A 27,343-nucleotide genomic window follows, 5' to 3' on the forward strand; every position below is an offset into this window, starting at 1 on the left:
CCAGACACTGACTGAAATTATCAAAGTTTTATTTGCGACCTAACGGTGGTCACTGTCAGCTTGAATCAACCTGTAACACTTCAACAACTCAATACACCTCCCTTGCACATCACAGGTCAAAATACACAATCCCCAAGTCTTCACAGCCGGTGCACAGATAAATGCTGCGGAATAAAAAAGGTTAAGTTACATACTAATTATATAACATATTTGAGCTACAAAGGGGGATGGTCTACTGAGCAATTTCAGTTCCTAAACAGTTCTCAGTCCCTTGCAACCAAGCCCAAAATATATTGCTCAGCAAAACCTTGGGGGAACTCATGACAGTTCAGTACACTTTGACTTTTAGGCGGAATAAGCTCTAATTTAGAGTTGATGCAAAACTTGTAATCCATGTAGGTTAACTCTGTATCTTGGTCAGATTCACTTTTTACTGTAGCACACTTTAGTATCACAAGACGCAATGCTACTCCTCCTTTTTCACTTATCTTCTTTTAACAATGAAAAGTTCTCTTTACAATCACGGATTTAGTAATTTCTGCTTTCTTTAGGGCTCTGTACTTAAAGAGACACTTAAGCCAGAAAAAAAAATGAGTTTTACTCACCTGGGGCTTCTACCAGCCCCCTGCAGCAGTCCTGTGCCCTCGCAGCCACTCACTAATCCTCTGGTCTCCCGCTGCCAGCTAGTTTCGTTTTTGCCGACAGGCCCGCCAGGACTGGCCACATGTAGCTTTTTCCGCATTCCCATGTAATTAGCGCTATTGCGGGCCGCAGCGCGTACAAAAATACGCGTTGCAGCATTACGAACGCATAGATCTGCGGCAACGCATATTTTTGTACGCGTTGTGGCCCGCAATAGCGCTAATAGAAGCCCCAGGTGAGTAAAACTCATTTTTTTTTTTCTGACTTAAGGTTTAAGTAATATGCATAAATCACACTTTGGTTAACTTCTTGTATCACTCCCTTTGTAACACTTCCGAATATAACACAGAAGAATACTTGAACTTTAACTCTGACTTGAAACGGACTGACAGGCACACTGTCTCTGAAGCAGTGGCTGTGTCAGCTCAGCGGGGTACTTAATAGAGGCAGATAATGTCTCTTGTAACAGCAAAGGCTTCACACTCAATACAATTCACTTTAGATGGCAGCAGCAACTGTATCATCACATAAAGGCCTCTTGCACACTGCATGCATTTCCGATTCAGATTCCGCTTTTTAATCGGTTTTTACATCCGATTCCGATTTTTAATCTTTACTGCATGCTGCTTTTTCTGATCCGTTTTTCTGTTGAATGTATTCAGGGAAAATCGGAATTGAAAATCGGAATCAGAATCAGAATCGGAAAACGGATTTGCAGTGTGCAGGGAGCCAAAGTCTCAGTATATTTAAGGCCTTTTGCACACAGACAATCTCTAGTAACAGCAATATGAACAGGCCTGGCCTTTCAAGGTTCTGGGTGGCTATATTTCTATTTTAGCAAGCCTCCGCTGGACACGAGCTACCAACTGGACACACACTGTACTTGTAATTAGGCTCTGAGGCCCGTACTCATCTGACTGCCGGACTCCTTTTCTGTCCGGGCTAGCTCTGATTTGCTCTGTGTGCGGTGCCTCTGGTCACTGTCTGGCCTGGTTGCCGCTGTCTCTCTGCCTTGCACAGGTAGCTACGTGGCCGCCGGGTCCCCTCTCAAGCTCTCGGGTGACTGCTGCGGACGCACTCCTCCCTGTCTCACTCCCCTCACTCTGGCGCGCTCTGGCTAGTCTCTGCCAGTTCCCTCCGAATACACCCTGCTAGCACGGCCCCTTTGCGCCTGCGCTGTAACCTCTGATAGGCCGTGTAGGGCTTCTGGAAAGTTCCACTGCTCTGTGTGCTTTGGTCGCTTAGCAACAGTCTATGCGACCATTACAGCGCCTCCTCTTCTCTCCCATGCGCCGTTTTAGTTTAGGCGAAATTTAGCCTTAGATGCTAAAGTTACCTTACACAAAACTTTTGGGACCCTCTGTAACAGTCAATGGAGCAGGATAGCAGGGCCAATCGACTAGGCTAGGGTGTGGTCTGGACAATGTGGCTCTTATGCTGGGGATACACAGGTCGATTAGCCGCCGGATCGACCCCAGCCGCATCCCCGCTTGATTACCGCTCGTCCCCGCCAGCGCTTCCTTATCAGCGCTCAATTCCCTGCCATTGTCCGTTGGCGGGGGTCGAGCGGCATGATCGGCCAGCTGAATTTTATCAGCTGGCCGGATCAGCTGGTCGATACACGGTACAGAAACGTACCTTGTATCCCCAGCATTAAAGGGTGTGTGCACATCCAATTTTAATTGGCCAATTTTACCAACTCCATGTAGTATGAGAGCTTACCTACACAATCTGTTTATAGTATTAAATATCTGCTGGCCCTCATGCTATGTTGGTGGTAAAATTGGCCAATCAAAACTGGGTGTGTACCAGGCTTAAGAAGAAGAATTTTCCCACTACTATTTGAAATAACCAGGACTCATCTTACTTCAGAGTTTCTACCGGTTTGGGGTCAAAATTGCCTTCAGCATCCACAGAGGCCTTCTTGTCCGTCTTGGAGGAGTAGCTGGCATCCACATAGTCAGGTGGTATGGCTCCCGCAATGGCGCACAGGCAAGGCATGGTGATCTTATACATCTCCGCATCAAATTTCTGCAAACAGAAAATTTAGACTCATCACTGAAAAGAAAATTGAATCATGTTCTATATGATTATATATGATTCTATAGACAGAAATGTACTTTCAGAAAGCGGCATAACTAAACTTAATAGCCCCCCCCCCCCCCCCTGCAAAAATTATAGCATGGGGCCCATTTGTTCCCCCAACCCAATGAGGGTCACGTGATTGGGAGCCAGTGAATGGCAGTAGAGAGTTTTCTGCTATGAAGCAGCGTCTATAAGCAGGAAAAAATGTAGACACTTCCAATGGCATGGCAGGAGGAGGTGGCAGGGACAGTTTTTGTGAGCGAATGGGAAGATTTCTGGCTAATTGGCTGCACTTGCAGTTGGTGAAAGGAAGATGGAGGGGCTCCCAAAGCCTCTGGGCCCTCCTGCGAAGGCAGGGGTCGCAGGGGTGATTGCTACGCCATTCTTACAGGGATATTAAAGTGGGAGGAATAGGGAAAATGCCAATGCTAGCTCCCTTTTAAAAAATGCTACTTGCTTTGCTAATTATCTAACTCCAATACTTTTTAAGCCACTAACCTAGACAGGAAAACTAAAGTGATGCTGAAGCCCGCTTGAAAAAAATAAAACAAATAAAAAATAAATACTCACCTATGTAGAGGGAAGGCTCTGGATCTCATAGAACCTTCCCGGTGCTCTCTCCAGGTCTTCGGTCCAGCACTGTCACCCCCCATTTCAGTTATTGGACCAACTGGTTATATACACCTTTGGGGAATCTCAGAAGGCTTCACAAGCACTCCTGTCCCCAAGTACTTCTGAACACGGGTGGCTCTGCGCTGCGCACTCACGCATGCGCAGTACAGAGCCGCCCACTTTGGAAGCACTCAGAGACAAGAGAGGAACTCCTAGAGGAGGCACATTCGAGTGTGGGACAGTGGGGGAACACTGAGAGGACCAGGAAGGCTCTAGGAGATCCAGAGCCTTCCCTCCATAGGTGAGTATCTGACATTTTTTTTTTAATACTTCAGACTTACTTTAAAGAGTAATATGTAAGAAGCATATTATCCAGAATTCCCTGCCTATAGCACATGTCCACCAGCAATGAATAGAGTCTGAAAACACTGGCTGTCATCTCCACATCCCCACAACGCTGCTCACAATAAGTATCACTTTTTATTCTGTATGCTATGCAGTAGCAAGATGCAAGATGGACTCTTTATGCATACTTTGTGAAGTCAAGTGAATGAAGCAATGCATTGTCAGTAGTGCCAAGCATTTCCACCGTCTTGTTGTTGTTAGACTCTATTCATTGCTGGTGGACATGTGCTATAGTCAGGGAATTCTGGATAATATGCTTCTTACTTGCATCAGAAGTCTTTGAGATGTTGGTGGACCCAGACCCATGGGTAGCATTATTTCATAAGCAGGTCCCTTTGTAAAGTCAAGTGAATGAAGCAATAAATTGTCAGTAGTGCCAAGCATTTCCACTGTCTTGTTGTATTGAACTGCTTTGGCTTTGAGCACACTGACAAGCAGCACACAGCAGCCTCGTCATCCTTTCCACCATCTTTGATCTTTGAGTGCCGGCCCACTGAGCTTTCTTGTTGTTAATGAATAGGGTCTCCTGGGAGACCACACCCTTTGTAGTAAGGCCCCATTTACAGAGCTGTACAGGGGTTCTATACCAGCTGAAAAATATTTTATAGCTCTGCTCCCTAGTAACTGAATTGACGTTGAGGCCATTTTTTGGAACATAAGGTAGACTTCCAGTCATCCTCCTCCCAGGTCTGCTGTAAGCTGTCCTGCCAGATCTCCATAGGGGGAATGCTTTGGGGCAATCTGTTATTCCCAGGGCCGGATTTGTCCTTTTTACCGCCCAAGGCCAACTATACCGTCTGTATGGTTGTTATCTCTGTGTGCCGCAATGAGAATTCTACTTACTTTCCATCATTGGATGCCACAGACAATAACTATTTTAGTAATACGCATATAAATTATAAATTATGTTTTCCTTAAGAACTTTTATGTTATGTTTGCCATCTCATTAATGATGCACCCATTGTGTCACCATAAGTTAGGCTGATGTGTACCTGCAAGATAGAGCTTACAGGTCTTGCAGGGACGACACAAGTACAGGACAGAGAGTTCAAAGGTTAAAGCTGTCTTTGTAGATAGGGATGGCTGCATAGAACAGCTTCACTGCCCCTCACTCAGCCGCCCCTAAATTTCTGGTACCCTAGGACATGGCCTATGTGGCCTTGCCAGAAATCCGGCCCTGGTTATACCATAATAGGTGCTAAAGTTAAGAGATTAATCTGAATATAGGGGTACATTTTAGGAAATCAGACTCCAGCATTGTCAGTTCCTTGTGAAAGATTTCTTTCTAGGTGACCAATGACTTGTACAGTAAAATCAGAACAGGTCAGTGGTAGACATGCATAATTACAGTTTCTGGAGACCCAGATTGGTGAAGTTCGGAATAGCTAGGAAGCTATAAAACCTTGTAAAGCGCTTTTCTCCCGTAGGACACAAAGTTCATAAGCATGGCTTAGATCAGTACATGGTGATGTGTTACAAGGGAAAAAAAGTTATGTGATCATAAATGCCAGACTAAACAGGTGACTTTTCAGTTTTGATTTAACCGCCTCCAGGGTTGAAGCTGTCTTGATTAGGTGTGGCAAGGCATTCCAAAGGGTAGGTGCAGCATGACAGACGGTTCTGGCACCAAATGTTTTATGTTACACTCTGGGGGTGGTCAAGTTTATAGACTCCCACACACACATATATATTTAAGTAAGCAAGCATATATGCATATTATATTGACTGTATTACCTTGTGAGCCAGAGACTCAAAAATACCCCAGAAGAGCTTCCTGGTGAGGTGTAGCTCCTCTTCAGATGACACACCATAGTTGGCCCAGCCGGTCGGAAGACAATAATACTTCCAGCAACGCTCATAGTGGTTTGTGAGGAGCTGAAACCAACAAGATCAATCACAACATGAGCCATACAAATATGTACATTGCACTGCTATTCATCTGGCAGTAAATGTTTATTACAGCACCACTAAATTAGTCACGACAGGCTGATAAGTATATCTGGTCAATTATTCAGGTTGCAGTTGTGATTTGATGTCCTTTGTTAAACATCGACTTTCTTGGTCTCATACAGATATCTTCATTAGGAAAAGGTAAAATGATTTAAGAGGAAACTGAATTCTCACCTTTAGTGGCATTTTGGCGTACTCATTAAGAATGGGCACATCAAAGACCAGCCTTCTTAAAAGGTGCTGCAGCATGGATGGACGCAGGTACCTGGGGAGAGAAAGGCAATGCTTCAAACAGTAAGCAAACATAATATGCACTATTGTTCTCACTGCTTTTCTATTATAAACACATGGTTCACTTTATTATTATATATTATATTATACATTCATATCTGCATAGTGGTAGAAGATAGCCCAGCGCCACACATGCACAGTGTTAGAAGCTAGCACAGCATCATACCTGAATAGTGTTAGAAGCTAGTGCAGTGTCATACCTGCATAGTGTTAGAGACTAGCGCAGTGTCATACCTGCATAGTGGTAGAAGCTAGCGCAGCGTCATATCTGCATACTGGTAGAAGTTCGTACAGCATCATACCTGCATAGCAGTAGAAGCTAGCGCAGTGTCATACCTGTATAGTGGTAGAAGTTCGTATAGCATCATACCTGCATTGTAGAAGCTAGCGCAGTGTCATACCTGCATAGTGGTTGATGCTAGTGCAGCGTAATACCTGCATAGTAGTAGAAGCTAGCGCAATGTGATACCTGCATAGTAGTAGAAGCTAGCGAAGTGTCATACCTGCATAGTGGTAGAAGCTAGCGCAGTGTAATACCTGCATAGTGGTAGAAGGTAGCGCAGTGTGATACCTGCATAGTAGTAGAAGCTAGCGAAGTGTCATACTTGCATAGTGGTAGAAGCTAGCGCAGTGTAATGCCTGCATAGTAGTAGAAGCTAGCGCAGTGTCATATATGCATAGTAGTAGAAGCTAGTGCAGTGTCATATATGCACAGTGGTAGAAGCTAGCGCAGTGTGATATATGCATAGTAGTAGAAGCTAGCGCAGTGTAATACATTCATAGTAGTAGAAGCTAGCGCAGTGTAATATATGCATAGTAGTAGAAGCTAGCGCAGTGTCATACATGCATACTAGTAGAAGCTAACGCAGTGTCATAGATGCATACTAGTAGAAGCTAACGCAGTGTCATATGTGCATAGTAGAAGGTAGCGCAGACTTATACCTGCATATTGGTAGAAGCTAGCGCAGTGTAATACATGCATAATAGTAGAAGTTAGCGCAGTGTAATGCATGCATAATAGTAGAAGCTAGCGCAGTGTAATACATGCATAATAGTAGAAGCTAGCGCAGTGGAATACATGCATAATAGTAGAAGCTAGCGCAGTGTAATACATGCATAGTAGTAGAAGCTAGCACAGTTTCAAACCTGCATAGTAATAGAAGCTAGCGCAGTGTCATACATACATACTAGTAGAAGCTAACGCAGTGTCATATTTGCATAGTAGTAGAAGGTAGCGCACAGTTATACCTGGATATTGGTAGAAGCTAGCGCAGTGTAATACATGCATAATAGTAGAAGCTAGCACAGTGTAATACATGCATAGTAGTAGAAGCTAGCGCAGTGTAATACATGCATAGTAGTAGAAGCTAGCGGAGTGTAATACATGCATAGTGGTAGAAGCTAGCGCAGTGTCATATATGCATAGTAGTAGAAGCTAGCGCAGTGTCATATATGCATAGTAGTAGAAGCTAGCGCAGTGTCATATATGCATAGTAGTAAAAGCTAGCGCAGTGTCATATATGCATAGTAGTAGAAGCTAGCACAGTTTCAAACCTGCATAGTAATAGAAGCTAGCGCAGTGTCATACATGCAAAGTAGTAGAAGCTAGCACAGCATCATACCTGCATAGTTGTAGAAGCTAGCGCAGTGTCATACCTGCATAGTGGTAGAAGCTAGCACAGCCTCATACCTGCATAGTGGTAGAAGCTAGCACAGCGTCATACCTGCATAGTAATAGAAGCTAGCGCAGTGTCATACATGCATAGTAGTAGAAGCTAGCACAGCATCATACCTGCATAGTGGTAGAAGCTAGCACAGTGTCATACCTGCATAGTAGTAGAAGCTAGCACAGCGTCATACCTGCATAGTGGTAAAAGCTAGCACAGCCTCATACCTGCATAGTGGTAGAAGCTAGCACAGCGTCATACCTGCATAGTAGTAGAAGCTAGCGCAGTGTAATATATGCATATTAATAGAAGCTAGCACAGCCTCATAACTGCATAGTAGTAGAAGCTAGCACAGCCATATACCTGCATAGTGGTAGAAGCTAGCACAGTTTCATACCTGCATAGGGCCATCAAACATTCCTCAATGACGTCTCTCTGGGCCTTGGTGAGAGAGCGCCCACGGGACAGGCGGTATATGGTGTGCAGCATGGAGTCCACCATGATGGCACGGTGCTCGGTACCAGCAAACAGAGGCGCACATTTAGTGATGAGTGGAAGGACAGCCAAGCAGAGGTAGCGGTTCATAGCCAGGGCCATCTCGGTGGTACTGAACGCAGCCTAAGGTTTAAAGAAAAGTAACCAAAGGAAAGTTTGACAAATAATGGATAGAAATGTACATACAATAACAACAGAACTTTAAAGAGAACCCGAGGTGGGTTTGAAGAATATTATCTGCATACAGAGGCTGGATCTGCCTATACAGCCCAGCCTCTGTTGCTATCCCAAACCCCCCTAAGGTCCCCCTGCACTCTGCAATCCCTCATAAATCACAGCCACGCTGCTGACAAACAGCTTGTCAGAGCTGGCTGTGTTTATCTCTATAGTGTCAGTCTGCTGCTCTCCCCGCCTCCTGCAGAACTCCGGTCCCCGCCTGCATCCCTTCCCTCCCTGCTGATTGGAGGGAAGGGACGGGGGCAGGGACCGAAGCTATGCAGGAGGCGGGGGAGCAGCTGAGACTGACATTACAGATGTAAACACAGCCTCACAGCACGGCTGTGATTTATGAGGGATTGCAGAGTGCAGGGGGACCTTACTGGGGTTTGGGATAGCAACAGAGGCTGGGCTGTATAGGCAGATCCAGCCTCTGTATGCAGATAACATTTTTTTAAACACACCTCGGGTTCTCTTTAAGAGAATGAGCAGTCAATTGTCCTTATACAGTAGTAAGACCAAAAATACTAGGAAAAAATAAATGATTTCGAAGACCTGGGTTATTAACCCCTTTAGTACCAGCAGTCTCTGGCCCCTTAAGGACCAGAGACCACTGGTACCAGAAACCGGCGCATACAAACTAATCGTCACTACCACCTTTCATACCGCACGTCTGTTGCCTCAGCCCACTCACTCTGTGAGCCAATCAGGAGCGGATTTCATTGGCTTCTGACCCTGTGATCAATGTGAGCCAATGAGATTGGCTTATATTGATCACACAATCAGGAGCCAATGAGAGAGCGACACGATCGATGGGAGCGTGCGGCAGCGTTGAGAAAAAACTACAGGGTTTAAAAAACTGGCAGGAATAACAGCCTTTAAACAGGGTTTATATTTGTTTGTCATTAGACAGCAAAAGTTTGCACTCCTCATCTGGGTCCATAACAAAGGTTGCTGGAGGGTTACTTAAAGGACAACTGTAGCAAGAGGTAAATAGAGGCTGCCATATGTATTCCCCCATAAGCAATACCAGTTGCCTGGCAGCCCTGCTGATCTATTTGGATGTAGTAGTAGTAAGTCAGTGTTTGCCCATTGTAAAATCTTTCCTCTCCCTGATTTACATTGTGAAATTTATCATATGGCAACATGTTTACTTCTGGCAGTTGATTTCAATGGAAGTAGCTGCAGTTTGCTTTTTTAGCAGTTGGAAACGGCTGTTATTTCCCACAATGCAACAAGGCTCCCACAGTGTGATGTCAGCACTCTAATGCTGTGAGGCGCTGACATTACACTGTGGGAGGGGTTTCACCACAATATCAGCCATACAGAGCGCCCTGATGATCCGTTTGAGAAAAGGTAAACATTTCTCATGGGAAAGGGGGTATCAGCTACTGATTGGGATGAAGCTCATTTGTTGGTTACGGTTTCTCTTTAATAACTGTTAAAAATCCAAAAGAGGTTGCATAGCAAGGGCTGGTTCACACGGACGTCCATCCATCCTCGCCGTTTAACTGTGGGATAAACAGTATCCTGCACTGAGATGAATGAAAGCATCCATCTCAATGCGTTTACCATCGATTGTGTGAATGCCGCGGCTGATCAGATTTTCTGAGATGCTTTGCGTAGCTTATAGCAGCGGTTGTGTTGGTGGTTTCATATCCCCCTAGGGCAGTGGTGTCAAACTCAAATACAAAGTGGCCTAATAGTCAACACAAATTCAAACAGCTTTTTCTGGCACCTACATTTCTGCATGTACCCAAATACAGTCAGATTGTGACATTGCTGGGATGAGTGAGTTACATACGGTGTCCAGAGAAGCTGCAGCCCGCATGTCCGGCAGGAAGCCGAGTTCCAGAACTCTCAGAAGCAACTCCTGATTGTCAATGCCGTAGACACGATCTAAGAACAGCACCATCGGGGCCTTGTGGTCCGGCACAAAGCTGGCAGACATCTTGGGTTCAATGATATTGCCATCTAGTTAGAAAAAAAAAAGGATCAAATTATGAAGGATTTTAACACTGCTGCATCTGCAGTCTTTAACAGTTTCAAATAGTGTCAGCTATTGTCCGTGTAGGACTTCTCCCCTTAGCTTGGCTTTGGCTAGCCTTAGAATTTAATGATAGGTTCCCCATGAGCCCCTGGCCCTTACCTTTACCAAACGCCGGTATCTGAAGGGGAAGACTGATGACTCCCTCCAGATCCTCCATAGGCACCAAAGACCGCAGTATGGCTCTGATCCGAAGAGCCTCTCCTTTACCAGCCTGGATCAGCTACAAGAGCAATAATACAACAGCACAGTGGGTGGTTAGACAGAGCTCTGAGAGTTGGAGGCAGAAGTATCAGTAGCTACTACACAACATATTCAGCATATATCACAATAAGTACACACACGCAATTCTCAAAATGTTGTGCACCGCTTATTAATGCAGATTTATCATCAAATACATTATAAAAATGAACCTGGTCAAAGAGGGACAAGGAGTGGTCCTAGCCTTCACTCTACTCATTGCTTTAATGTTTAACAAGTAACCGCAGCTTCCTAAAGTGACACTGAAGAGAAATAACTTCTAATATAATAAATGTTATGTGTAGTACGTATAATTAATTGATAGAGCATGAGTAGCAAAGTAAAAAGTTTATTTTCAGTTATATAGTTTTGTTGTTTTTTTTTATAAAAACTGCATTATTCTCTAATATTTGCAGTTTTCAAACTACACTCTGAATTTTAAACTATGAAACAGAGCTAATTAACCTTTGAACTTCACTGCACTAAAATCTTATCTGAAGTTGAAGTTGCTCTAGTCTCCAGCAATGCTTAGCTACTAAGGTAAGGAATTACACACAGTGTTTATCTCCCTCCTGCCTCTTCCCCCTCCCCTTGCTTGTAGAGTAGAGACACAGGCTGGGGGCTGGAATTATTTGTCTGTGATCTGTCCACACAGGAGCAGCTTACTAGCAAGTAAGGATTAAAGCTTGACAGCCAAGTAGCCGGGCACATCTGTAGACAACTTTTCTTCAATAATAGCATAATAGCACCATCATTTGGACAATCTGCTCTGCTCAAAAGCCTCTTCTGTCTGTGATATTTACATTTTGTTCATATAATTGCAAGTTAGCCTTAATCCTATCACCTGAATTAGGCAAGAAATATCTAAAGCTCGCCATACAAAATTGATTTTGATCACCCAAATGAGCCTCACCAGACGGCCATCATGCCCCTCCCCCCCCCCCCCCCCCAAAAAAATGAGCCGCCACTGTGCATACTTTTATTATTATTCTACTTGTTTGCCGGGACCGCCTTGGATTTTGCTTTACCTCCTACATTTGGACTTTGTCTGTATTCCTGCCTGTATACCTTACACTCCGCACATTTACTGTTCAGTTCTTTACACTTATTTGTGTGATTGTATTTGCATTCATTGTATCTCTTCTTCTTCCCAAAAATAAAGTTTATTAAAAAAAAAAATGGTAACTTAAATCAGGGTTTTAAAGATATTATTTTTTACTTTAAGAGAAAGAAAGTATAACATTTGTTACTGATGGCTTTTAAGAAGTTTGTGATGTCATAAAAGTTATGAACCGCAGAATTTATAGGGCCCATTAACACGTAAAAGCGCAAAACGGTTTTCCGCAGGTAATTTTACACTGTATACTTCCGCAATTCAGAGCGGTCGAGATCAGTGCTTAACTACTTAAGGACCAAGGTAATTGAAATCTACGCCGTTTTGATGGTTACCTGGCTGCCAGGGCGTAGATTTCAATTCACCGCCGAAGCGCGCATCCGCCGTTTTTGACGATCCCGCCGATCTCGCCGCTGTCTCCCAGCCATGTCCCGTCGTAGCTCACTTGCTCTGCCTGTCTACATGACCGCAGAGCCCTGTGAGCTGGTCGGGAGCCAATGAAATCGGCTCCTGACCGGCTCATAGGGCACTGCCGTCATAGAGATGGCAGAGTGGGTGTCCTGAGGATCCTGGCATGCGGCATGGACGGTGGTTGCGGCGGGTATATGCAGCGATTTGTCGGTATTCCGTCGTTATTATACCAGCGATCTCAGGTCCTTAAGGGGGCAGAGACTGCTGGTACTTGAGTAGTTAAGCACTGTACCACGATAGCTCGAGAATCGCAGCAAAATGCTGCAGGCATCATATTTCACAATTGCCGTTAATCGTGGAACACCCACGATCGGCGGCAATCATGGCAGTGAGATCACTGCCATATAGTTATAATTGTGCTAGTGCTTTAAAAAGCGATAGCGCTTTGGTGATTAGCGGGACTCAAAGTAGTCAGGAGACGCGTACATATAGTAACATCGCCGGTGAGCTGAGCGCAGAGTGAGCCAAATGAGGGTTCTCCCTGCTGCCACTCAAATCCCCGGCGGTGTTAAATACTATTCCCCCTCCTAGTTGTAGCAACTCGGAGGGAGTTGTAATTCAGGGTCTGGCTATCACTGGATCCCCGAATTACTCTTGTGCAGGACACAAAGCAAAGCACTAGTGCTATGACAGCGGCCAGCGGTGGCTCTCTGCCATTTATGAAGGGGCGGGGGGCGGGGAAGGACAAGTATAGATGGCTTGGGGGCTGCCGTGCTGGTTTATCTAACACATGATAACTTGTGCACGGCAGCCACAAGGTTTAATGTTATTAAAAGATTTCAGCATGCTGAAATGGCTTTACCACAAAACCTATGGAGCATATAAATAATTGACTAAGGCTTTTGGAAACCATTATTATGTATAAAACTGGTGAAGAGGATTTTTGTGTAATGCTGGAATGTCACTGTGCAGATTACATAGAAAGACGTGGACACAGCAGCTCATCACACTTACATGCATCTCCGGAGCACAGCGCCCCAGCAGGTCAATGAGAGCCGAATAGAAAGACATGATGGCGTTGCCAAGGTGCACCCGGTTCTCTTCATGTGCCTCCTCTCCGCCATATCTAGAGGACAGGAAGGTACAGAACATAAGCTTCATAGATGAGGAAATGAGACATGTCTGATGCGGCCTTACTATTTATATCACTCATGATGGGTTTATATCGGGCCAATATCCTCTGAAAAACGACATGAAAATGTGCAGTGCAGGCAGTTGTGCGTTCCGTGAGGTAAATACAAATAATGTAAAGTAAGAAATCTACATAGGCGTGGAATAGCAAAATCTATACAGCAATACTGCAAATAGTAGGCGAGAGAGCCCTGCTGTGTGGCATCTAAAGGTGCATACGCACATTCCATTTTGATTGGCCGATCACTGGCCACTTTAAAGTCAATGAGAAGCTGGAAAAAAACAGATACTTACCTAAGAGTGAGGGAAGACTCTTAGTCCTATTAGAGCAGAGCTCCCCAACCCTGTCCTCAAGGCCCACCAACAGTACATGTTTTGTAGGAAACCCGCACACTTTCACAGGTGAGGTAATTAGTGTCTCAGTAGCGCTGATTATACACCTCTTTGGGTTTCCACAAAACATGCACTGTTGGTGGGCCTTGAGGACAGGGTTGGGGGAACACTGTGGAGGCTTCCCGCTCCTCTCACAGTCCGTGCGTTCCAGCGCTGGCTCCCCCGAGAGCAGTAGTCATACTGCTCTGTGCTTCAGAAGTCTTTGGGAGCCCGAGTGCTCCCAAAGAAGGGCGGCTCCATACTACACCTGCACTAGCGCACTCTCTTGCGCACTCACGCATGCGCAGTACATAGCCATCCATCTTTGGGAGCACTCGGGCTCCTGAAGACTTCGAAGCCTCCTGCGGGGGGGGGGGGAATTCAAATGGAGGAGCCAGTGCTGGAACGAGTTGACCATGAGAGGAATGGGGAGGCTCTATAGGACCCAGAGCCTTCCCTCTGCTTAGGTGAGTATCTATTTTTTTCTGCTTCCCATTAGCTTTAACCACCTCCATCTGCTCATAGTATTCAAAATCTGCTACGTACTACATGGAGGTGGTAAAACTGGCCAACCAAAATTGAAAGTGTGTACCAAGCTTTAGGGGACAACTTTTTTGTGTCTCCCGTTGTTTTGTCAACGACAAATCCTGAAAAGAAAAAGTATAAGCATAACACAACCAGACTTATGCGATTTATGTAATTAAAATTAATCATGGGACTATACTGCATTATACGTCTGCAAGTATTAGCACATTATTAACGCTTGAAAAAAATATTCCTCAGCCTTCAAGTCAGCATATAATATTTCTCATGCATTATAAATTAGAATCGCTCACATCTGCATGCGGCGGTCCTTCTTCACAGTGGGTCCGTCCCTGGCAGGGTCCTCAGAGATCTTAATAGCATCTTCAATGGCAGCCAACAAACCATTACCACCCTCACCTCTGAGAGCTGGGCCGAAGCACTCAGGACGTCGGATGAGAAGACGTACCACCACGTTGGCGTTCTCCTCTACGCTCTCACCTGCAAGCATATAAAAAGAGGCAAGAACGTATCAAACACCAATATCCAACAGTATTTATGTCATTTAACATAATCATCATTTTGATGGGTGCCTTAGGCCCCCGTTACGTTACCCTGTTTTACTGCAGGGTACACAACGGAAATGCAAGTATATGGGGCCTTGCACTTACGTGGCGGCAGAATTCATTGGAGTCAATGGGCGACACAGGAATGTAATCGACGGAAGCAGGGTGCATTGTGGTGTGCATGCGCAGATCGAAGGGAATCCCAGTGATGTACTTCCTGCCCAGCAGAGAGTACGTGGCTGAGCGGGGGCGGTGCTATGCGCATGACCCTGTCGGCGCACTCTGCCACAGGGTCACAGATTTGTCATTTTTTGTGTTGCGTTGGGATGCGGCAAGAGCATCGCATCCCCTTGCAAAGCGCAAAGATAAATGTAAAATCGGCCTTAATCATCCACAATAACAGTTTCTGTTTGCACATTTACCATTTACAAAGACGGTAAATCGAAGGAAGTCCAAGTATCTCTCTCCTCCGCATGGGTTCCACCCAATGTCTGGGTAACCTTTGGCCAGCAGCATAGGACAACTCTGCAGACCACAACCCGCCAAATAAGACACAACCTGCAGAGGACAGAACAACCTGGGTTATTTTTACTGCAATATACTAGATATTTTGGCACTATAAATTACAGTCTCTCTGCAGCCAGAGGAAATCAGCCTGCAGTGTATTTCTCTCTGATAACTAATAAGGGGTCTTAAAACTTGCTGAAAAATACTCCTGACAGAAGGAACAGATAAAATGCTCAGTAGGTCATCATTACTCATTACTCTATTTGGGAGATGAGAATACTGATGTTGTAGACCACACTACCTTTTCAAGGTCCTGCTCTTGTAGAGCCAGAGCTAGCTCATTGTTGTCAATCACCGAAGCCGCTGCCACGTCAAGAGGAGTGGAGCCTCTCATTCCTACGGCAAGACCAAAGAGAGCATGAAGACCACCGACCTTGAGACAGTGACAACAGGTCTAACAACGGACATCAACTTACCTAAGCCAATCCCACTGTTCGCAAGCAGGTAACTAAGGTGGTCAAACATGGCTCTCTGGTTCTGCCGGCTGATTCTACAGAAGTAGCACAGAAATCGACAGCAGTTGGTCACCATTTTGGGGAAGCGGATTTCCTGAAAGAAAAGCATTGCAGGACTTAGTGAAATTTCAATTTAAAAACATCCTTAAGAAATGGTCATGGTGAAGAATGGTGTGTTTAGAACTTCATTTATCAAGTAGGTCCAAGTGCTGAAGTAAGCCCGTATGCCAGAACTGAACAGTACATACAGTAGTATACAATTAGTGGACAGCAGCATTATTTCCCAGCTTTTATTCTGTAGCTGTCCTTTTATGAGAAAAAGCAAGAAGTTTTTAATCCGGATGATACTATTTATTCAAAACTTCTTGCTTTTACTGATGGCTAACACGGTACAACACTCTACTGCTTCTACTACACCATAGCTCCCAACTGTCTCTCTTTTGGAGGGACATTCCCTCTTTGGGAGCCCTGTCCAACTGTCCCTATGTTCTCCTCATCTGTCCCTCTTTCAGGACTTTGTCCCTCTTTCTATGTAAATATATATATTTCTCTACTAAAAATTAGTTACCTTGTCATTTTTTTTTTTTGAGGGAGGCCTCAATCAAAATTTTGCTATGGGGCTCCCCAATGCAATGAGAGCCACATCATATTTGATTATTAACTAACTATACCTGGTATATGCGTTTACATTATAGCCTTACGTCGGTACATTGAAAAATTGGTTTTCACTATATGCTTTGGTATGTACACCTTATGAAAGCCCATGGTTGCCAAGTACCCCCTGGTATAGGTAAGATCTCAAGTACCCCTAAAGTAACCCTTGATACATTTACATTTATTTACAGTAAAACCTTAACTGTGTGTATAAATGGTTTCCAAGCATTCCCTATTACTTTTATTTATCTAAACTTTTATATACATTTTTTAATTTTCAAAAATACAAATTTGTTTATGTGTGATAAACTTTATTAAGCCTCAGTAACCCCTGGACTAATCAGAAGGACCCCACTGCGGTATGCACACAAAATGTTGAGAAATTAGGATCTAAAGCATTAAACACAGCATAAAACTAATAGCGTAAAACAGATATAAATGGTTGTTAGGTTGCCATTGACATATAGAAATGATCTTACTGTCTTGAGCTATACTGAGCTGTGAAAACTGGGGGGAAGAGGGGGGGGGGGCAGGGAGCAGAGAACCTTCTCTATTTTGTAAAGTAAGCTTACTAATATTATACAGTTCTGCCCAGAATTATTTAATGAAGTTACTTTTTTTTCAACCAGCAAGTCATTTTTTGACGGGTCTCCCAAAAGATAATAAGACGATAAAAATTATTCATACCCTTCACAAACTGTCACTGTGAAAATCCTAAGTTCTATACCATTCCAAATAGTCCAAGCTGTTCTAAAGCATCCTTAATTACCCTGATTCATTGGGAACAGCTGTTTTAATCAACTCAACAGGTGAAAAACAGCAGCTCTCTGCAGTTGGTTTGTGGACAGTCATGGCTAAGACAAAGGAGCTCAGTGAGGACCTGCGGCTGTGCATTGTGGCTCCTCACAAGTAAGGAAAGGGCTACAAGGCCATTTCTAAAGGTTTTGCAGTTCCAGTGGCTACAGTGCAAAGTAATATTAAAAAATATGTTCCGCGCTCTTGAAAATCTCAGAGGACGTGGACGGAAGCCAAAAGTGACACTTGTGCTGGCCAGGAAGAGATAGTGAGAGAGGTGAAAAAGAATCCAAGGATCACCACCAAGGCCATTCTGGTGAATCTGGGCTCTGCTGGTGACAATGTCTCAAGGCAGGCAATCCAACGGACACTGCACACTGCTGGGTTCCACAGATGCAGACCAAGGAGGATGCCACTTCTCCAAATAAGGCACACAAAAGCTCGCTTGGCCTTTGCAAATTCTCATCTGGACAAAGAAGACGACTTCTGATCTTCTGTGTTATGGTCAGATGAAACAAACATTTAATTATTTGGTCACAGTGATGTTAGGTGGGAACTAATGCTTTGGGGGTGTTTTTCAGCCAATGGACCAGGGGAACCTAATCACAGTAAAAAGCACCATGAAAAAAGAGCAATACATGAGGATTCTCAACAACATCATCAGGCAGTCTGCAGAGAAACATACATGAGGATTCTCAACAACATCATCAGGCAGTCTGCAGAGAAACATGGCCTTGGGCACCAATGGACATTTCAGCATGACAATGACCCAAAACACACAGCAAAAGTGGTGAAGAAATGGTTAGCAGACAACAATATTAATGTTTTGGAGTGGCCCAGACAGAGTCCTGACTAGAATCCAATTGAGAATCTGTAGAGGGAGCTAAAGATCAGGGTGATTGCAAGAAGACCCTCCAACCTGAAAGATTTGGAGCTCATTGCTAAAGATGAATGGGCAATATACCTGTGGAGACATGCAAAAAGCTGGTCTGCAATTATAGAAAGGATTTGATTGCTGTAATAGCCAACAAAGGCTTTTCTATTGATTATTGAGAAGGTTATGAATAGTTTTGGACTGGACACTTTTTGCTCAAATGTACATAAAAGCTGAGAAATGTTTTTTCCCCACAATAATGCCTCTTGTACATCGTCTTCTTATCTTTTGGGAGATACCTATGTCATTTCCCGTCAAAAAATTACTTGCTGGCTGAATAACAGTAACTTTAAGCCAAAATTTGCCAGGGGTATGAAAAATTATGGGCAGCACTGTAAATGCAAACGTTTGGATGTTTGTTACTCAATCATGCAACAATGACTGAACGGATTTGAATGAAATTTGGCACACACATATTACATTACCTGGAATAATTTATAGGATACTTTTTATCCCCATAACCAAAAAGAGGGTGGAGACAAATACAAATTTCACTGGGAAAATGTAAACTGCAGCCATTCTTACACCGTTAATGGTAGGGTTCTTAAACTTTGCACAGTTGGCCACTGGGTGACTGGGATTAATATTCAGAAAAGTGGGTGGAGCCTACAAAAGCCAATCAAAACTCACCTATTGATTTTCAAGGGGAATATTTAATTGCTGCCATTCTTGCACTGTTAATGGCACACGCCTCAAACCTGGTACAGTTGGTCATTGGGTGACTGGGGTTCAAATTCAGAAAAGGGGGTGGAGCCACAAACAATCAGATTTGTTTCATTTCTATGCAAATTATTGATGCCAAAGACCGCAAAGCTCACCTAACTAGGTCATTGAGTAATCGTGTGTTAGGATTAGAAAAAGTGGGCGGAGCCAACACCAGCCAAATACATACCCGGGCAATGCCGGGCCATCACCTAGCTACTGAATAAAAAAACAATCTGATCATTTGTCCTGCAGCCTGCAATGTTCAGTTCACTTCAGTGAAGTGTTTATACATACTGTATATATGTCATCAAGTGACATAATGTCAGTCTTTTATAGTTTTCTGTTTGTTTTGTTTTTTTGCTGTGTTTAATGTTTTAGAGCAAAAACATTTTTTTTTAATGAGTTCCATACCACTTTAAACTGTGCAACATACAGAGCCGAACACTCACTTTAATGCACAGTGGTACTCTATTAGTAGTTTGTAACATGCACCAGTGAATCATTTCTCATGACAGCCAAATACTGATTAGATCCTTTTAGTGGACTGGATAGCAAGACAACAGCAAATGTAGTTACCTTGGATTCACCTCCACCCAACACATTCACCATGACCTCCATTACAGTCTCGTGCATTCCCAGAGCTCGCATGAGGTTGGGGTGCTGGTAAAATACCTTGTTGTTCATAATATTTCTAGAAAAGAGGAAAAACATAATTTCAGCTGGGCTCTTAAAGGGGCACTACAGCGAAAAAGTGTAAAATGTAAAATATGTGCAAACATATACAAATAAGAAGTACATTTTTTCCAGAGTAAAATGAGCCATAAATTACTTTTCTCCTATGTTGCTGTCGCTTACAGCAGGTAGTAGAAATCTGACAGAAGTGACAGGTTTTGGACTAGTCCATCTCTTTATAGGGGATTCTCAGGGATATATTTAGCTTCAGAAGCACTTAGTAAATGGCTGTTGCTCTGTCCAACTGCCCAAAAAACTGAAGTGAGCCGGGAAGCTGGGCAGTATCATTGTTTAAATCCTTTTTAGGGAATATCTTTATAAAGAATAAAAGCTTTGCTGAGAATCCCGTATGAAGAGATGGACTAGTCCAAAACCTGTAACTTCTGTCAGATTTCTACTACCTACTGTAAGTGACAGCATTATAGGAGAAAAGTAATTAATGACTCATTTTACTCTGGGAAAAATGTACTTCTTATTTGTAATGTATATGTTTGCACATATTTTAAATTTTACAGTTTTTCGCTGTAGTGCCCCTTTAAAGAGCTTACCCGAGTTTCAGAACTACTGATAAAGTTTTTGAAGCACAGAGATGGAAGTGGAGGCATATTCATGTTTCTAGATGGGCTTGCTGAAGTGGACTACAATATATGGTGATGATAATCTATGATCACGGGATTGTGAGGCCTTCTTACACAGGTTTCATGTTTATAATCATACTGCATATTTAGTAATGATTAATATAAATAACCGGGCAGCATGGTGACACAGTGATTAGCACCCTCGCCTTGCAGCGCTAGATCCTTGGTCCAAATCCCACCCAGGGCACTATCTGCAATTCTGCATGGAGTTTGTATGTTCTTCCTGTGTCGGCATGGGTTTCCTCTGGGCACTCCAGTTTCCCCAAAACATACAGATAAGTTAATTGGCTTCCCCCTAAATTGCACTAGACTACAATATATACACCACATAATACATACAGTGGGATGCGAAAGTTTGGGCAGCCTTGTTAATCGTCATGATTTTCCTGTATAAATCTTTGGTTGTTGCTATAAAAAATGTCAGTTAAATGTATCATATAGGGGAGACACACAGTAATATTTGAGAAATGAAGTTTATTGGATTTACAGAAAGTGTGCAATAATTGTTTAAACAAAATTAGGCAGGTGCATACATTTGGGCCCCACAAAAAAAGAAATGAAATCAATATTTAGTAGATCCTCCTTTTGCAGAAATTACAGCCTCTAAACGCTTCCTGTAGGTTCCAATGAGAGTCTGGATTCTGGTTGAAGGTATTTTGGACCATTCCTCTTTACAAAACATCTCTAGTTCATTCAGGTTTGATGGCTTCCGAGCATGGACAGCTCTCTTTAACTCACACCACAGATTTTCAATTATATTCAGGTCTGGGGACTGAGATGGCCATTCCAGAACTTTGTACTTGTTCCTCTGCATGAATGCCTTAGTGGATTTTGAGTAGTGTTTAGGGTTGTTGTCTTGTTGAAAGATCCAGCCCCGGCTCAGCTTTAGCTTTGTCACCGATTCTTGGACATTAGTCTTTAGAATCTGCTGATACTGAGTGGAAACCATGCGTCCCTCAACTTCGACAAGATTCCCAGTCCCTGCTCTGGCCATACAGCCACAGCATGATGGAACCACCACCATATTTTACTTTAGGTAGCAGGTTTTCTTGGAATGCGGTGTTCCTTTTCCTCCATGCATATTTCAATTTTAGTTTCATCAGTCCACAGAACCTTATTCCAAAATGAAGCTGGCTTGTCCAAATGTGCTTTAGCATAACTCAAACGGCTTTGTTAGTGCTGTGGGTGGAAAAAAGGCTTCCTCTGCATACAGCATCTCCTTGTGTAAAGTGCGCCAAATGGTTAAACGATGCACAGTGACTCCATATGCAGCAAGATGATGTTGTAGGTCTTTGGTGCAGGTGTGTGGGTTGACTGACTGTTTTCGCCATTTGTCAATTCTGTCTATCCGAGATTTTTCTTGGTCTGCCACTTCGAGCCTTAATTTGAACTGAGCTTGTGGGCTTCCATTTCCTCAATATGTTCCTAACTGTGGAAACAGTCAGAAAGCTAAAATCTCTGAGACAGCTTTCTGTATCCTTCCCCTAAACCATGATGGTGAACAATCTTTGTCTTCAGGTCATTTGAGAGTTGTTTTCAGACCCCCACGTTGCTATTCTTCAGAGGAAATTAAAAGAGAAGGGAAACTTACAATTGACCCCCTTAAATACTCGTTCTCATAAATGGATTCACCTGTGTAGGTAGGTTAGGGGTCACTGAGTGTAATAAGATGTTTTGATATTTTAATCTTTGAGTAATCTAAATATTTGATGATTTGAGCTCTCTACATAGCTAGGGCCCTGCTGTGATGAGAAGGAGAATTATCTATATTGGATGTGATGCGATTGAGATATCAAAGCTATTGATCAATTATATATGTGATATTGATAAGCTTGATTGAAAAGAAATCTTTAATTATTTAGGTTAGGAGTACTAGGCTTTATTGGGAATTTAACATAAGACTTGGTCTATTATGTCTGTGAACTACCTCCCTCACTTGGAATGTATATGCCAGCCTCCCCCCATAAGGTAATTAGAGCATGTGGTTTCCATCATTGGGGGCAGGGAATGCATTTCTCTAGTCCAAAGCAGTACAATGAAGCTGTTAGAATTCTGGTTTTAACTAGTTTGACCATGCGCTTTGAGATAAATGAGGAGTTAGCTGAAACAGCTAGAGTCAGTAGTCAACCAACAGAGACTACAGCATTATTCGATTAGACCATCCAGAGATAGGATTGTAATGCATTATGGGATCCTCCCATTTCATTATGTAAGGAGATTTAGGTGGGAGTCAGTCATTCCCTTTTCCTTCAGCCTTACACACACACACACACACACACACACACACACACACACACACACACACACACACACACACACACACACACACACACACACACACACACACACACACACACACACACACACACACACACACACACACACACACACACACACACACACGCCTTTTTATTAATATACTTACAGATTACTCAGCAATCAATTTGTTTATATTTTGTAATTATTTATAATGTAACTAAGATTTGTACCTTTATTGATTTATTTTTGAATATTCATGGAAGATCAATAATGCTTATTTAAACAACCACATCTTTAAAATGATTTATTCTGGTCTCTGAAAGACTTTGTTCTTAAACTACAAATCCCATATTTAACACTGAGCTTATCAAGCTAATTTGAGTTCCAATAATTAGTTCTTAAAGGGAAGGTTCAGGGAAACGTTTAAAAAAATAAAAATCCATATCCACTTACCTGGGGCTTCCTCCAGCCCGTGGCAGGCAGGAGGTGCCCTCGCCGCCGCTCCAGAGGCTTCCGGTCGTCTTCGGTGGCCGACCCGACCTGGCCAGGCTGGCTGCCAGGTCGGGCTCTTCTGCGCTCCAAGGACGGGCTGTTCTGCGTCCCACGCGGGCGCGCTGACGTCATCGAACGTCCTCCGGGCTTTACTGCGCAGGCGCAGAACTACTGCGCCTGCGCAGTACAGCCCGGAGGACGTCCGATGACGTCTGCGCGCCCGCGTGGGACGCAGAAGAGCCCGTCCTTGGAGCGCAGAAGAGCCCGACCTGGCAGCCGGCCTGGCCAGGTCGGGTCGGCCACCGAAGACGACCGGAAGCCTCTGGAGCGGCGGCGAGGGCACCTCCTGCCTGCCACGGGCTGGAGGAAGCCCCAGGTAAGTGGATATGGATTTTTATTTTTTTAAACGTTTCCCTGAACCTTCCCTTTAAGGTTTTGGAATCATTAAAATGACAACAGTGGCCAAATGTATGCACCCGCCTAATTGTATTTAAACAATTATTGCACACTTTCTGTAAATCCAATAAACTTCATTTCACTTCTCAAAAATCACTGTGTGTGTCTCCTATATGATATATTTAACTGACATTTTTTATTGTAATATCCAACGATTTATACAGGAAAATCATGACGATTAACAAGGTTGCCCAAACTTTCGCATCCCACTGTACATAGACATATGACTATGGCAAGGATTAGATTGTGAGCCCCTCTGAGGGACAGTTAAAGTAAACCAGAGACCTCCCTATGCAAAGATTTCTTACTTACCCAGGGCTTCCTCCAGCCCCTTAAGCGCGGATGCGTCCCTCGCTGTCCTCCGTTTAGCGGCAATCATCCCCGGTAACTGGCTCAGTTGCATCAGTCCGGGTCTGCTGCACATGCGCGGGAGGTCCACGCATGCGCAGAAGACCCAGACTGGACCCGACTGAGCTAGTTACCGAGGATGATTGCCGCTAAACGGAGGATGGCGGGGGACGCATCCATGCTTACGGGTCAGTGGCCCCAGTATTGGTAGCTAGGTACAGTTGCCCACAGTATAGGTTAGCCAGGTACAGTTGCCCCCAGTATAAGTTGGCCAGGCACTCTCTTCCCTTCCTGTTTCTGCCTGGTGCTGCCCCCAGACCTCTGCTGCCTGAAGAAGTTGCCTCACTTGGTATCATGGGCGGACAGAGCCATCTGCAATGCAGAGCAACGCATGTGCTATGCATTTTTTTTTTATAGTGCACAGTCACCTGTGTCTGCAAAGCAACCCATCAGTGTGCCAAGGCCTTCATATAAGCTGCTTCTAAAACACAAGCTAGGAGAAGGATGGATAGGTACAGACCCGATACTCTGAATCATCAAATTCTCTTCTTCAGGACCCATCTGCACAATCAGCAGTGATCGAATCTGCCCAAGACTTTCCAGTAGATCCATGGTGTCCTCCACCGATACAGCATTGATGGTGTAGGCTTTAGGCAGCGCTCGAATAAGTTCTCCCAGCCCATCATACTGACGGTGCAGCAGGCTGAACATCACCCGGACCAGCTCCGGGTTCTGGATAAACGACTCCTGTGCCCAATGCACCATGGTCTGAGAAATGAGTTCCTGCAGTGTGGCTGTAAAAAAAAGGGACAGCATAAACAGGAGGACTGAAATGTATATGTGGAGACCCACCACTAAGAGGATCAGCAACCTCAATTCAAGAAATATATCAATGTGAATTAAAGCAGAATTACAGTCAAAATTTCACCTAAACTCAGTAAATTAGCCACACCATCTAAAAACAAACTTCAGTTAAAAAAAAAAATCCCTGAAAAGGTTTAATGTTTTACTTTTATTTTCCACCAATTAGCTGTGCTACACTGAGCTCTCGAGGCTGAGAAGACATGGTTGTCCTTTAAGTTGGACACGGCATAGATTTGAATATGCTAGCTCCCACACTCCAAACGCAGTTGCAGGTGACCGCTGCTAAATTCAGCTGTCTAATTTAATTGGCTCCTGACCCTGTGATCACTGTGAGCCAATCACAGTAATCATCAGAAAGGGAAAAATTAAAAAAAAGGCCCTGGTCCAGCCACGGGATCCCCAAAGAGTAAAGGGAACAGAGCAGCTCAGTAATGAGGTGATTTAGCTAGCCCGAGTGTTTATCTAGTGAGTGACAGCCACAGAATAGGAAATCATAGGTTACACACAGATGCACAGCCTGCATGGACGCTGTGCTGACCGAATATCTTGGCATGTCTCCCAGAGAGTCTAACTGAATAGCACGCCGGCATACCTCCCCTGAAGGAGAGATACCTGAACATACTCGCTTCCCAATATAGCTCAATGACACTCAGTGCCCACACTCAGTATGCGCTGATGATGGTATGTGCCTAGAGGCAGGTATCCAATCTTTTTTTTTTCAAATGCTGCTCAATCCCATCTATCAAAGCTACAACAATGGGGTCGATTCATAAAGCATTACCGCATGCTGAAAACAGCCGACTTTACAGAGCACTTAGCAAAATGTAAATTTATAAAAGCAGTTACCGCATGAAAAGCTGAAATTACGGAGCAGTGCGGCAAATTACCACCTTGTGCTGTAAACACCTCCAACACGTCTGTAAATGTCAATTCATAAAGATTAAAACAGGCGGAAAGGGCACGGCAAATACCGCCTGCTTTGAAGAGGTGATAAGAGAGCGATAAGAGCAAAGTTAATGGATACAGATCTCCCAGGCGGCGGCAGCAGCAGCAGCGAGAGCGGAACAAACAAGGCTTCTCTTGAAACCCTAGGCTGTGTTTTTAACCTCTTGGGTACCAGTTTTCAGATGTATTTCACATCAGATAGCCTGCATGTGTAAAATTTCTTGAAGTTCTTCTAAGCTGTGGCAATTAAATAGTTTGTTAAGAAAGACTAAAGACAGATTCAGAGCAGATTCAGGGAAAGCAGAGGCAGTATAACAAAAAATTCACATCTAAAGGGAAGTTGGGGATGCCTCTTTTATTGTAATGCTGTCTCTGCACGGAGAACAGCAAATGTATCAACTCAGCCAGCTACTCTTCTCATGTTACCGACACTTTAGCTCGGTAAATCCCCGCATTTCTACCGCACCTGTGAAGATTTTTATGAACTACAGAAGTATAAAATACCAAATGCGGTATTTTCCCAACAAGATTTTTTTTTACCGCAAAGTATTTTATAAATTGACCGCAATGTATTCTCTACCCCACCAGCAGTGATCACTTACTAGGAGTAGGCTGCTCATGTTCTTCCGGTTCAGGTTCCGGCTCTTCTTTTTTGCCTCGCAAATGTTTTATCTTCTCTATTAAGCTGATTAGACGTCTAGTCACACTAGTGTCCTCCTGTTCTTCCTCTTCTTCTCCCTCCAAATGAACCCCTACGAAGAAGAAAATTGAGGTAAGCATCCATGAAGCTGCCAAAGTTGAACCTCAAATTAACGCTGACACTTTGTAAACATCGTTTTACAGCCTCATTAAATCAGCTCCTTCAAGTCATGGCATGAGTCTAGAACTGTTACTACTTTCTATATTTGTCCTGTCTCTTATATTTTATAATATACGCACTGTTTGCCTCTATGCTTGAGGAAAACGAGTAAAACAAAGCCAGAGAGCACCGCAATATATACATATAATAATTATGGACAAAATGTGCGTATCTAGAGCTAACATCAAGTACAATAAGGAGAAGAAAAAAGATCTCACAACGCACCAGATTGACAGAGTATTAGATGCGCATGTGCCTGACAGCACAATGATGTCTATTAGGAGGGGGATGGAGGTGAACGGGGGGTGGGGTGGGCATGTGGACTGCACCTAATACATGCTCCCCCCCCCCCCCCCCCCCCCGTTTGTAGTATAATGTTCAGTTCTGGTATCCTTTAACTGAAACTTCTGGTTCAACAAGCTGCACACACTTCCTGTCCGCAACAATTGTATATGTACATTATATGTACATTATATGTACATTTTAAAAGGAACCCGAGGTGTAAGACTGATGGAGCCTGTCATATTTATTTCCTTTCAAACAATACCAGTTGTGTGGCAGTTCTGTTGATCTTTCTGGTCAGTAGGGTCTAAATCACACACTTGAAACAAGCATGCAGCTTATCTTGTCAGATTTGTCATAGACGTCTGATCTGCAATATGCTTTTCAGGACCTATGCCTTAAAGTATTAGAGCCAGAAGGTCAGCAGAAAAGCCAGGTAATGTGTTTTATTTGAAAGGAAATAAACATGTCAGTCTCCATTTCCCTCTCACCTCTGGTTCCCTTAAAAAAAAGTCAGAATTAGTGTAAATGG

At 43.7% G+C, this 27,343-nt stretch overlaps 1 protein-coding gene across 10 annotated transcripts in view; it reads right to left on the minus strand.

The window, feature by feature from the left end:
• The window catches only part of RYR1 (ryanodine receptor 1), a 375,187-nt gene that overhangs the window by 152,454 nt on the left and 195,390 nt on the right, over window positions 1-27,343 (minus strand). For all 10 annotated transcript variants that reach the window (XM_068250552.1, XM_068250553.1, XM_068250548.1 and 7 more), the window contains 14 exons: window positions 26,273-26,422; window positions 24,382-24,655; window positions 19,513-19,627; window positions 15,810-15,942; window positions 15,635-15,729; window positions 15,249-15,384; window positions 14,575-14,761; window positions 13,190-13,301; window positions 10,513-10,633; window positions 10,168-10,337; window positions 8,050-8,270; window positions 5,869-5,959; window positions 5,479-5,619; window positions 2,510-2,673 (listed from right to left, as the gene is read on the minus strand). In XM_068250552.1, the coding sequence (XP_068106653.1) occupies window positions 2,510-2,673; window positions 5,479-5,619; window positions 5,869-5,959; window positions 8,050-8,270; window positions 10,168-10,337; window positions 10,513-10,633; window positions 13,190-13,301; window positions 14,575-14,761; window positions 15,249-15,384; window positions 15,635-15,729; window positions 15,810-15,942; window positions 19,513-19,627; window positions 24,382-24,655; window positions 26,273-26,422 (2,110 nt within the window). The remainder of the gene's footprint in view (window positions 1-2,509; window positions 2,674-5,478; window positions 5,620-5,868; window positions 5,960-8,049; window positions 8,271-10,167; window positions 10,338-10,512; window positions 10,634-13,189; window positions 13,302-14,574; window positions 14,762-15,248; window positions 15,385-15,634; window positions 15,730-15,809; window positions 15,943-19,512; window positions 19,628-24,381; window positions 24,656-26,272; window positions 26,423-27,343) is intronic.

This window comes from Hyperolius riggenbachi, chromosome 8 (assembly GCF_040937935.1).
Source record: "Hyperolius riggenbachi isolate aHypRig1 chromosome 8, aHypRig1.pri, whole genome shotgun sequence".
NCBI lineage: Eukaryota > Metazoa > Chordata > Amphibia > Anura > Hyperoliidae > Hyperolius > Hyperolius riggenbachi.